The 13,792-nt window shown below is 35.4% G+C and overlaps 1 protein-coding gene across 1 annotated transcript in view; it reads right to left on the bottom strand.

Annotated features, from left to right (window-relative positions):
- Positions 1 to 3,533, bottom strand: part of tnmd (tenomodulin) — a 52,578-nt gene extending 49,045 nt beyond the window's left edge. The window contains exons 1-2 of the mRNA XM_036568930.1: positions 3,471 to 3,533; positions 1,193 to 1,327 (exon numbers count right to left, since the gene is read on the bottom strand). Of these exons, the coding sequence (XP_036424823.1) occupies positions 1,193 to 1,327; positions 3,471 to 3,518 (183 nt within the window). The 5' untranslated portion in view covers positions 3,519 to 3,533. The remainder of the gene's footprint in view (positions 1 to 1,192; positions 1,328 to 3,470) is intronic.
- Between the last annotated feature and the right edge of the window lie 10,259 nt (positions 3,534 to 13,792).

Raw genomic sequence — 13,792 nt, 5'->3', positions numbered from 1 at the left:
AAAGTCAGAGTTCAAAACACCCTAAACATGTAACTTACTAAGAATTTTGAAACTTACTTAGTTTCAAAGTGGAGCAAGAAGAGTGACCGTAGTAGTATTACGAAAAGAAAGAGGAGGAAAACTACTAATATCACTGTATCAAACAGATATGGATCATTATAACGAATCTGTTTAAAGTCAGAGTCAAAATCACAATTGAGACTTTTAACTGACTTTTTTGCTTTGAGTGACCATACACCTACCTAATTATGTTCATTTCATTAAACAAATGAGTAAACATTCCATTTTCTTGCTACCAAAACAATTATAATACTAATTCTGAGCATAATTCAAAAATGCTAGTCAGTAAATGACTAGCCAACACAAGCAAACACAGTTTTGAACAGTGTACATGCAAAATCATCATATTTGTTGTAAAACAAAAATTGTTTGTTCTGGTAGTGACAATTCTTAAGGTTTCACACAGATTTTCAGACTTAGGGAAACATTTGGAAAACTGCTCAGTATGCAGCCATGAGGGACAAGGATGCAGTCTCACTTCCTGTTCTAAAATGCAGGGGTGTGGCTAAAATAAGGCTCCACTTTTGGAATAAAACTTTTTGTTTTTCAGTAGTGACATGAAAACGCAGAAAAGCATTTTTCATTAAAAAAATAAACTTGTGATAAATGTAAATCTTTCAACTCCACTTTAAAGGTAATCAAAATGTTCATAAAAGACTGGAAAAAATACCAAAACAAAAAGTTTTACTGTTATTTGTTAAGTTAATAGCTAGAACCCATTAGCTAGTTTAATATAATAAATCAGAAACACCTCCAACTACTGGATAAATTATATGGCGTAAAATGACGGCACAAAATACATAGATTGTTTTCTGATGTGAACCGTAAGGAGCCAGTAAAACCACAATTTTTGTGATTGTACATCTTACAATGTTTTTACACCATACATTTAACCCAAAATAATCATACAGTATTATCTAGAATGTAATGATGTACTAATAATGTAAGTGATAATGTACATGATCCATTTTCTCTGATTCCTATTTCTTCCTGGTAAGAACAACAGTGAGAGCACAGCGGATCCAAAATGCATCAAAGACAGAGAACATTTTAATGGAAAATCTCATTGTAAGCTAATTAATCCAGCAACATTCTCTAATCTTCATGTAAATTCACAGACTATAAGTCTTACCTTCGCAGGACTTGAGCTCCAAATGTACCTCAGGCTAAAGATACAAAGGGCCAGCATCAAGAAAAGCAAGCCCAGAATTAGGGCACCACGTTGGTAACTCCGGTATCTAGCATTTTTCTCCTTTCCCAGCTCAACCTACCAGAAAAAAAGGAAATAAAATAGAAAAATCTTATACTGACACTTACACTGAGGAAGATGTAGATACAGCATTAAAGAGAATAAGAGAACAATCAAATGGTACAATAATATATTGAGTCATAAAAGAGAATAAATGAACAATAATAGTACAATAACATTTTGAGGCATGAAAGAGAATGCAGGAACAAAAATGTGGTATGATAATATTTTGAAGCTATGTGCAGTGGATGTACGGCACAGTTGAGAATGAAATGATAATCACATGGGCAATTTGAATTCTTCCGAAATGGCACAAAAGGTCACATTTATTAAAATGGTCCCAAATTAAAAGTTCGCCTGTTGGACTTAATTCCCCAAGCTTAAGGCCACAAATTAATAAAGGGGAGCTTTTGTTCCAACTGACTTCCATAAGGGAGAGAGTAAAAGCTCACTATTCTCAGTGGTGTGCTCTTGGCTCTCTGAGGACACAGCCAATCAGAATTACGAAATATGGAGCTTCAATTAGGGATGTGTCTCGCTGAAAGAGGAGCTTATAACATTCTCTTGGAATCTGTTAAAGAAAAAGAAGGAAAGAAATGACTCCTGCTGCTGTACTTTATCTCACAGACTGAGGCAGAAAAGCACGCTAGGAGGTCCGTTCTCCCTCAAATGTACTGGCTCCACATATTATTCTTAACACCAAGGCACCACATATTAAATTGTCGCAAATGCCCATTAATTATAAAAAAGAGGCTTTCGCAGAGTGTTGGGGCTGAGATGTGGAGTCTCATTATATCATAATAACATTAACAAGCAAAAAACGTATGAATGCTTGACAGGAGTACATTTGCTATCCATAGATTGTCTTTTTTTTCTTCTATGGAGATTTCCTAATTATAAACTTCCTGGTAGATGCATCAAGATGCAGGCCCTGCTAGTCGGGAAACAGAAGGGCAAAAATCAGAGGGCCCCCAAAATTCCTCTGAAGAAAGAATTTCTCCCTGCATGGAACAAAAATGCAGCCCGAGTCGAAGCACTAATCCAGAGGTTGCATAAGCAGTGGAAACTTGTCTAGAGGACAGAGTTCCATCCACTCCGAATATAAATGGCCTGACAAGCGTGCAGGCGGCTGCCAGCAAAACAGAATTAAAGCAGTTTTAGGTTTAGAATCAGCAAAACGACTGTGCTGTAGTAGAGAAGCCTGAGGCCCCCTGCTGCTCAGAAAAAAGAGGGAGAAAAATAGCAAGTGAGAGAAAAGGGGAGAGACAGCGAGAGAGCGCGAGAGAGAGAGAGAGAGAGAGAGAGAGAGAGAGTGAGAGAGAGAGAGAGAGAGAGATTTTTCTGGTGTATATATTGATATTTTTCCTATACTCTGCATAAGAAAAGGGGAAGTCCCAGCTAGTGTTATCACAGCCTTCAAAAGATAAGACATTTTATGCTTAAAAGCACACCATGGAAAATTACTCCCTGCTACACAATCGTTTAAGTCTGTATTTGTCATTATTCAAAGCTGTGGACTTTTTCAAAGTATATGAGATTTTATTTAATTATTTCATACCTCAGGTGTTTTAAAAGAAATTCTGTACTCTGATATTTTTTGAGTAGCATTTTAAGGATTAAATATGATTTTAAGTAAAATAAACTTACTGCATTCCTCATACAACACAATCAAAACAATATTCAACTTAAATTTTAATCGTATAATCCTGACTGGAATTGAAGATTATTACCTGATGACCATTCATGAATGCACAAACTTTTTGCATAACACATAATACAGAGATGTGGCACTGGTTGAAGAAAAACCAAAACTGATTGTGATTAAAGTTAGTCTGGTGGTCTAAAGTTACTTTTAAGACTGATTTTCAGTTGATGATATTGCCCACAAGATGATAGTCATGTGGGCAAGCAATATCTTATAATGATATGTATGTATGGGTATATATGTTATTTAGGTATATAGGTTATTTTTAGTTTGTACCTAATCAAAGCAAATCTGTAAACAAAACGTCTTCCTCTGATATTCACTACTTTGTGTGCACTACAGAGATAAAAGCACTGTATTTTTACACTGATACAAAATTGTATTTATGCAATTTAATAGCTATTTGAAGTCACTTAAAGTAGTGAAATTAATTGTGCTAGAAAAAATATGACTCACATCTTTGCAGAGAGCCTGTTGGCTGCTTGACTGAAGGTTATTGTCCATGATCCCAGCTTCAGCACCGATGATCTTCTGTAGAAACTCTCAGTCAGGCAGAGGAGAGGACTGTGTCTCAGGGAGCCAGAGAGGCAAACTTCATTCCACTGGTAATTGAGGAGCGCGCTTGAAAGGGAGGGTTGGTTTTTCAGAGGGAATAGAATTACTTCAACACTTCGGAGACTTCTTGTATGCAAAGCAGATGTCTCTGGTTAGGAGTATCATCTGCTAACGAATAGAAATGTTATGAATGTGAGCTAAAGTGGGAAGTGAGTGGTCCATACAGTAAATAGGGGCAGATGATAAATGCACACTTACGCAGCTGACATATCTACAGTGTATAACTGCTGCTATTTTGCACAATCAAAATTTATCGAGCAACTCATTCACATCTGGACACATCTGGCAGAGATCCAGATTTAGGAGGGGGAAGAAGAAAAGGGGAAAAGTGGAAAACAGCAGCCAGGAGCATTTTGCCCCAATGAGTGGTCTGTAAATCAAATTTATACTTTTTGAGTTCAGTGGATGCTTTGATGTTGAACAATAAAAGTGCTGCAAATTCAATGGTTTTGACATCAGTTTGTCACTTTTTGGGGAGTTGCACACCTATAGTTTTGAATACTGTCACATGACGTACAGTGCTGATTTGTTGGTTGAAAAAGTTCAATGAGACAGGCGTAGGCTTGTCATAGAGTTGTGCAGTATCTGGAGTTTGCCTGAAACTCTTTCTTGAAAACTAATATACAAGCCACTATTCTCCATTATGAATTTTTGCAGTCCTGCATCTCCCCATCTCTTCCTTGTTCTCCATCCTACACTTCACTCTTAGATTTTCTTTGATCTTCAGCGCACTCCAAGATTTTTTTCTCATTTCTACAGTTTTGCATGCTGTCCTCAAACCACAATAGATAACTGAAGGCATGCTCTACACTCTCAAAATTACTTATTTGAAATTAAGGACCTTGGAAACAGGTTGAGAGGACATTCTTGTTTTGCTCTAGCCCTCTTAAGAAAACCATAAAATATCCTCCTTTTGTGTTAAAACTGTCACCTCCCTGTCACCTCCCTGTTTTCCAGAGACAAACAAACAGCTGGCTTGGTTTGTGGTGGCCAAGTTGTTGCTGTATATCCATGTGCTTAAATTATGTGCTATGCAACATCCGATGACACTTACAGGCCAACTTTCTCCCAAAGAATAAACTAATTTCATAGCTAATAATCAGAGGTTCAATACTACAGGGTGCTAAATTTTTGGATTTAAAAAATTATGGAGAAAAATGGTATTTTTTAACATCGAATTTTTCAGGATAACTTAACTTGTGCCTGTATGATAGGGATGATTCAGAGAGGGAGTGGAAACTGTGTTAAATGTGCTTAAATAAATATGTATATATTGGTTGCACATAAACAGTATCTTTGCTGTTATGATGTCTAACAATAGGAGGGTAATTGGGCAAAAATCATGCATTTTTGAAGATAAACCAAAAAGGGTAACACTTTAGTTTATAATATCTTGAGTTCTAGGTAGTAACCAAGTGGGAGGTACAAATTCCAGAGTACTAGTCAGTTTCACTAAATTACGCTGAAATACCAAACAGGTTCTTGCTATAAAACTGATTAATGACAGAGTGAAACACCAGAGTATTTGCAGCAACAAGGTGGTAGATACAAACATACTGACACTAAATTTCATGTAATGTCTCATGTTTATGCTGGAAAGTAAATTGAAAACACCTCCAAGTACTAGGTAAGTTATATGGCATAAAAAAGGTGCCACAAAATACAAAGATAGTTTTCTGAAGTAAATGGCAAGGACCCAGTAAAAACTATTGCTTTCTTTTACAGCCCAGATTCAGTTTCATGTGTGGGTAATAGACTAGTAAATACTATGTAAAAATCTTTGTACTTGTGTACAATCTTTTTATGTCAAATAACTACCTGCTACTTTTAATCCCAAATAATTACACAGTACCGTGTAATACTTACCCAAGTAATATCTGTTGGGCATTTCAGATGGTCTTGGAACTTACCATCATGCTACCAAAAGTAATTATGTGGAGTTTGTACTCACACTTACCTGGGTAATACCTAGAACTTAAGGGACTGCAACTAAAAGCATTACCCTGAAAAGTACATTTAGTCCATTTTCAGTATCAGTAGTAGTAGCATCTCCAATTTCTGATAGACAGAGTACCTACAGTATTTCAGCTATATTTTCAGAGATTGAGATAAACAGTGAAGCCCAGTGTTCATTACTCTTAAACATAAAGGTGCCAAAAATGATAGAAGAAACACTTTTCCTTCTTTAAAGAACCATTTTTATAATCATGAACTTTCTTAATCTTGAAGAACCTTCACATGATGGAGGTTTTAGATAGAAAACAAATATTCGCTCTTACTTTACATTATATGAAAATTCTTTAGACTTTTTAAAGGTTCTAACAAATTTTCAAACAGGGTTAGGTAACCAAAACTGGTTCTTCTATGGCAGGGGTGGCAAACTGCAGTCGTAGACTGGCGTTCAGCACAGCTTGGTGATTTTCCTGTGCTCAACACACCTACTAAACCTATTAATTAGCTGCTGAGCTGAATCAGATGTGTAGGAAAAGTACCAAACTGTAGAAATTACCAAACTCATTTTTTTTTAGAAATTATATAACTTATTTTATAGGCAACAAAAGGAGTTTACCACCTCTGTTCTATGGCATCGCTCAAAGAACCCTTTGTGGTATTTTATTTTTCTTGTTATAGATGACCTATTTTACTGGTTTTAGTTAGCGTTTTACTAGTTTAGACCATGTCTTCAACATATGGTTATAGTATAAGAAGAGACTGTAGGAGAAGAGCCTGGGTTGGAGTTCTGCTTTAGGTAGAGGTATGGTAGAGCCAGATGCATGGTCCTCCTCCCAAACCTCAGTCGTTTCATCACTCCATTTATATTCAAAGTGCACTGATTTAATTTACCTCTGGCAAATTATTTAAATCTTAGGGAAAAAAATTGATATGCCTTCAGATATTATATTCCCAATATATCTAACTCTGGAATCTTCTAAATATTCTGGAATCTTCCTTAAAATGATAAGTGATCATCATGAGGCGTGGAAGGTGATTCAGTGATTGAATGTGGGAAAAGCTTTTACTGAGCTGTAGCTCTGAGGGATGTGAATGGAGGCTGTATGTAATGACTAAGAGCAGAGATATTTATAACTTACAGCCTAAATTATAAGGCACCATGGCAGCAAAGGTGTCCTAAATCACTTTTCAGTGAAAATGTAAAATGGAAACCTGAATTCACTAAGGGCCGTATTCTCATTTGAGCTTTGCTGTAAATCGTAGCTTCGCAGAAATCTGTAATTGACCTCAATACAAGATAGAGGAGTATTTGGGGCACGTGCGCACATCTTTTTTTATTTTTGCATGACTTTCCAGATATAATTTAAGCCCAAATCAAATACACAATAAATACATTTCCAAACCAGACAGTTACGTGAAACCATGTAGAAAAAATATTAATGCTTTGAATGCTTAGAAGCACTGTATATGGCAGCATTACTCAGATTAAGAAAGATGCTATGTTCAGTTTCTATTAAGCATGTTAGCCTTTTTTTATTTATATAACACTTTGATGTGATAATTCATGTATGTTTGCAGGAGAAGACTGTCATATCAATAGTGAAGCAAGGCAAACAGAGAGAGCTTCCTGAGCCACTTGTAGGATGGCAAAGTTTTCCCCATCATAAAAATGAAAGCACAAACAGCACTTCAGAGCAGAGGGAATATATATACGTATATATTTGGAAGGCCAAAGTACACAGAAAAGAAAATTCAGAAAGCACGTTTGGTGACAAATGGTGTGAAGACAACTTCACTTCCAAACGTTACTTTCATGCCAGCTAAAAACAAGATATCTGACCATTAAAAACCATTAAATACCAATGGCAAGTCTGGATTACTGCTCACCCAGCCAGGCCAACCAAAGTTGCTGCTAATATACAGACCAAAATCCATGGAGTCCATGGTAAAAATATTGGATAACCTGGAAATAAACAATAGAATGTTTTAGAATTAAAAAAAAAATAAAACAAAGAATAGTTGACAAATAATAAAAAATAAAAATGAAGAAGAATTATTTAATATTCTCTACTATTTCTAGGTCACTATTCCAAATTAAAACTACATTTTGTAAGATTTTGGAACTGGAGACCTTTCTGGTGTAAATGTGTAACTGCATGCAATGTGTAAAAGAATATTTTGTAACAATGGATGTGAGTAGGACCCCTTCCCCCAAGTGGATGAATCTTATGATTGTGAATGCATTAAGAGAGAATTCAAAGGGTGCTCTTCTATTGAATCAGAATGAAAAATGCAAAATATAAGTATTTTCAGTAGCCTTTTGGACCCCACTGTATTTCAAGTTCAGGAAATGTTTGCATACTTAATTGCATAATGTATTGCTTAGGAGCATGTTTGAGTGAATGGGGATGAAGGAATGCTGAAGTTACCCTTGTCTCCACAACTCAGGGACATCCTGACTCCAATGCCTGGCTTTACACAGTGAAACTTTCATGCAACTTTACATGAAACTAGCTTGCACTTAAGTTGAATAATGTAAAGTGTTCTGCAACTGACTTGCAGTGGTGGACGAAGTACACAAATCATGTACTTGAGTTAAAGTAGAGATACCCAAGGTAAAATATTACTGCAGTAAAAGTGGAAGTCCCCCCTTTAGACCTCCACTTGAGTAAAAGTACAAAAGTATTTGCCTTCAAATGTACTCTAATGTCCTATTACCATTTTTGTAACAAGACTTTTGCTTCATTAACTCATTTTATGTGAAAATACTCTAGTGTCACTCTTAGTAAACCAATCTTTTTAATAGAATGTCATTAATTAGTCTGTCACTGATGTCTATTAATCATAAGCACAAAACACTGAAGGCAAACAATTTGGTAGAACCAAGTGGCCATGAAACAACCTTTTGCAAACAAGCAAAGTTTCAGTTTAAGATTTATTTCCAACTTAGTTACAAGTTCAAGTTTAATAAAAACTTGCTTTAAACACAGGTTCACAAATGAGTTTTCCTTTACTATATTGCATTTGTAGGACTCTGTTCATAAACATAAACTAACAAAAACAAATTTACTATAAAATGAAACAGTGTTTGTATAAATTCAGAAAAAAGACACATGCCAGTCACAACTGCATATGTGTACATATTTCTATATTCTGGTCTATTTACACAAAGTTAGGTTAGTTCCATCATTTACGTTGGAATAGGCACTCCCAAAATTTTATACTGCTGCACTGACGTTGAACCGCATGCTTGCACTGGGTAGGTATATCCAACAGGTCAAAACAAGCTCAAAACAAAGTGTGCGCTGTACCCTGATTGGTGTGCTTGCTTTGCGCTTCTTTCGTTTTGACAATTTATGCTTTCATACACACATAAGCCAAAAGGAACAACAGATTACGCATAATGTAGTGGAGTAAAAAGTAAGATATTTGAAATGTAGTGGAGTGAAAGTAAAAAGTCACCCAAAATTGACATACTTTAGTAAAGATACACAAAAAAAACTACTTAAGTACAGTAACAAATTACATTTACTTTGTTACTGTCCACCACTGCTGACTTGAATCTCAGTTGCAACATTTGTAGGCAGCTCAACTTGTGAAAATAAGTTTCATTAATCAGTTAACTGACATACTTTTGAACAACTGAATTTATGTGATCAATGAACAGGAAAATAAAATAGAAGATAGTTTATTGGGTGGTTGAAATTGAGATTTACATTTTCTCCCTTTTTGGTGCCTCCTAATTTTACACAAAGGTCTAGATATGTACAGATATAGAAAAAAAAGAAAAGCAATGACAGCTGTGAAACATATAGAAGGTGATAAAATGCTGCAAATATGTAAATTAAACCTTTTAGATGACTTTATAGCAAGAGTGATGCTGTGTATCAAAAAATGCAAACCACTAATTTGGCTAACTTGTGGAGTAACTAAACGTGTTGCTTGCAACTTGTCTTGTGTCAAGTTGTATGGAAATGATGTTGCAGGCAACTCACAACATGAAACTAGTTGCATAAAAGTTTCACTGTGTAAAATCAGCCTAAGAGGTATATCTGATACTGTACAATAACAGAATAAAGTGTACCCACATTAAGACTTAGAAGTTTCAGTTATTGTTAGCACTAACATAACACTTTGTAAATCAATATTAATTATTTTTCATTTGTAGCTTATTAAACCAAGAGTATTCTAAACTTTTAATCAATATTGACTTTGTGTTCATTCATCAAAGTGGAGATATTTTATTATGACTTCACTTGGATGAAAGATTATTGTTGTGTGCACCTGTCTTGTTTTGCAGAAAGAAAAAAACATCCATCATTGTTTTTTTAGGCATTTTTTGACATTGAAACAAACAGAAACAAACTGATTAAGCGCAGACTCTAACCTGTCACTACAGAAGGTAACTGGAATGTAAATGTAAAACATTGCATAATTCTTTTTGTAATGAAATATGTAATTTTATAATTCCATTTAAATATTAGTATTGCAAAACAACTTGCCAGGGTTAACTCACTACAGTGTATTGTGAAGGTTTATATATATATATATATATATATATATATATATATATATATATATATATATATATATATACACACACATATATATATATATATATATACATATATATATATATAAATATATACATATACATATACATATACATATATATATATATATATATATATATATATATATATATGCTTTGACTATGGCAATTTTTATATCTAATGTAGCCTCAATAATATTCCAACCCATATACACATTATGCTTTTCCCCTCACACAAACATTATGCTTTTCTTTTCCTCTTATGTAAACTGGGCCCTATTTGCACATGGAAAGGCCTAGTTCTCTCGAGTCTCTCTTGACTAAGACAATAACCTCCTCTCCATGAGTTCTCTCTTCTACTGCCAAGGTTTCCTCTGTCAAGGATCAGTGGAAGACGCCCACACAATGCACTCTGTCAATGGAAGCAAGTACAATATCCTTCTATCTCTAGGGGACAGCATTTGTTTTACCTGGTCCTGAACATAAAATTGACAAGATGAAGCACACATTTCAGATAAAGAAAGTTGAACTCATTACTCCCTGAAAATGCACTGTTTATGTAACTTCTTAAGAGAGGACAAGAAATGTATGTCAGTGTTTAACTCACAGATGTAAATGTAGCCTTACTTTACTACTACAGGGTTTTAATATTAGCTTGCTATATGTTTTTGTTCAGTGACAAAATGAGAGATGCTTGAGGTCGCTGGGTCTTCACCCTATAAACTGATACCAGAATACAAGTATTTCTATATTACTGAAAGTGCATTGTAGACAGCATGAGCTGAAGCATGAAATAAGGCAGGTATTGGTTGTAAAGTGCAAAATCACAATAGAACTGCACAAAAGGTGAAGGTTTTTCAGCAGTTTCTCAGATAAAAACATTCAATTCTGCAGCAAGCGTCAAAACAAAGAAAGCCAAGCTGTTGCAGGATGACAATAAATCACAAAACAGAACTTATAATTTCCAATCATCCTCGAAGCACAACAAAGCGATGAAGTTATATAAATTCCTCAATCAACTAGTGAGGCGGAGAAACGCAGGCTGTGGTTTGAAATGTATAGGTGCTGCTCTCATCCGTCCCTAAAGTCTTTTAATTTTATTAGATTTCTTAGAAGAAGGAAAGTGAGTCAATAAATGTTTGAGGGATAACACTGCCTCAGTCTCAAAGGAGCCTCTTTGAACTGACATGCTGGAAAGCAAATAAATAGAGGCGAGGATTACAGCCTTGCAAATCTCAAAGTTTGTGCGCTCATCTCCCGGTCTTCAGCTTGAGGGGAGAAAGCTGCTTGCTGTGGGATTTTCTCAATTTCTTGCTTGGTGAGACAGGTGTATTTACTTTGGTAATTGTATTCCTCGCCCAATGCATAATGTGATTAAATATTAATAATACTCACAGTTCCAGAAATGGAAGCAGATCTAAGGAATGATCTAGAACCACCTACATTTGCAACTTTCTTTCATAACTTGGGGAAAATAACAGTCCCCCTGAAATATTAAAAAGCTCACCTATTCAGCAAATGTGGACTGTAGCATAGGCACTCTCTGTATCCCCGAAATACTGCACATCTACTCAGAAAATAGCATCCCAGTATACTTTTAGGAGTCTTAACTTTTGGAACTTATTTGCTTTATGGTGGGCATATGAATTATTAGCACGTCCTCACACATTATGAAAATCTGTGTTCGTAACAGCCACTCAGAACAACCATTAATCAAATTGTTCCTTAAATCTTTTTTATTCAGGCATTAGTGGCATTTTTATCGGGGAGTATTAATTTTTACCGCACGTAACCTCAATTTAATTTCATCTGAAGACAGGTAGATGGTCATTTAGTCTTTTTAATTAGATACCGAGTTCGTAATACAATAATGGCTTTATGGAGTTTTATTACTCCTCTCCCTTGACTTGACTTATTTAATGTCCAGGGCAACGGAAAAGAAAGCGGGTGACTTGAAATCTTAGAAACATTTTGTGAAGGAACTTTGCTGGCAGTCTAAAAGCTCCAATAGTAACTGTATTAGTCAGTAAATCTTAATAAAAACTGATTGTGTGTAGCACATTGTAAGTATTGTGTGTTATACCCAATACAGCTGGGCACTAGATATTTAATGTTTTGCCTCAACTTATTAATAGTTTTTTTTTTATAAAAATATGCTTATTCAGAAATTGATGCTTGCAAGACCAAAAAAGTTGGCACAGGAACAATTTGCCTTGACTGTTATGAGAAAGGATGGGTCAAGGCTCATCATTCTGCCAAAAATGTGTCAGTCAATAATCCAACAGTTCAATAACACTGTTCCTCAATGAGCAAGTGTAGATACTTTAGGTATTTCACAGTCTACAGTGCATAATGTTATAAAAAATAACAGGCAAAAAGCTGTTGGCATGTTTGGCTGTGCTGGCATTGATGGCCTTGAATATTCTACCAGATCGGAGTGGCTGGAAGAGGTGATTCCAGGATGAGTGGGGTCAGCTGTAATTTTGCCACAACTATAGTTAATAAAATAAAACATCAAATATTGTGTTTTTGTTATGTATTTAATGTAATACAATCCAAACATTTTAAAACATTTTCCCAAAGAGTTATATATCTTGTCAGGGCGCAGCTCAAGGGTACTGAAGAAATTTAAATGTCCATGTTTAGCAACTTGCATTCTGAACTTGTCAGGGATTTTTTTAGAACTTTTTTTTTTTAAACAGTAGTGCATGTCTTTAGTCTGTGACCACTGTCCAGAGGTCACAATAAATGTCTGAGCCCTGTAGCTCTGGCTCCTCATGCTGAGCACTGTGGGACTCAGGAAGGAATCCAAACGCCCGCTGCCTTCACCATCAACACTCCACTCTGCCCTCAGGCCAAGCACCAGATTTTTCATGTCAGCTGGCACGCACCTTCAGCTTGTAAGTAGGTGTTTGACTTTCACAAGTCTCTCTTCATCCAGGCAAATAGACACTCTGCCAAGGTTGCCATATCCTTGGACTGTGATCATGTCATTTAAACATGCAAATTGCCTCTGCTTTGCACCATCGCAATTCCCAAGGGCTATCTACCTACCCTGCTGTATATCTTCATCAAGACAGAACTAAAAAACAATAATTATTTCTCAGTTCATCCCTGGTGTCGGAGAAAGCACTTTGGCACCATACATCTTTGGATACTTGGCAAAACACCATTTAGAAATTGCTCCTCTGATGTTTATCTTCTAAAATTTATGAATAACCATTAACCTTTGGAATCCACATATTAATAAGGTTTCATTTTCAGTGTTTTAAAACACTTGGAACTGAATTCAGCCAAGTTACTATAAATCCAGGAAAGCATTAACGACACATAAAATCTCCAAAGCATGAATCATTTAAAGCATACTAAGGAAAATAATGCTACACTGCATTTACTTTACTGCACTCAAAATGAATCAGACTGAATTATGCTGAACCAAATATACGGCTTCAAATATAATTTAAAAATTTGCAATATTCGCAACACCCTACAATGACTGTTAAAAAAAGATTTTATTCAGCAAATTAATCAAACAAAATAAAGCCTCTTAATTTTACTGTAGCTCCTATTAAACTAAGTAGTACACTTTAGATGCTTTGTTGATACTTTAACTTATTTTCAAATAAATATTTATTAAATTTACCTTTCCCTGGGGCTC

This window comes from Colossoma macropomum, unplaced genomic scaffold, assembly GCF_904425465.1.
Source record: "Colossoma macropomum unplaced genomic scaffold, Colossoma_macropomum, whole genome shotgun sequence".
Classification (NCBI taxonomy): Eukaryota; Metazoa; Chordata; class Actinopteri; order Characiformes; family Serrasalmidae; genus Colossoma; species Colossoma macropomum.
This window is presented reverse-complemented; position numbering and strand designations above follow the sequence as displayed.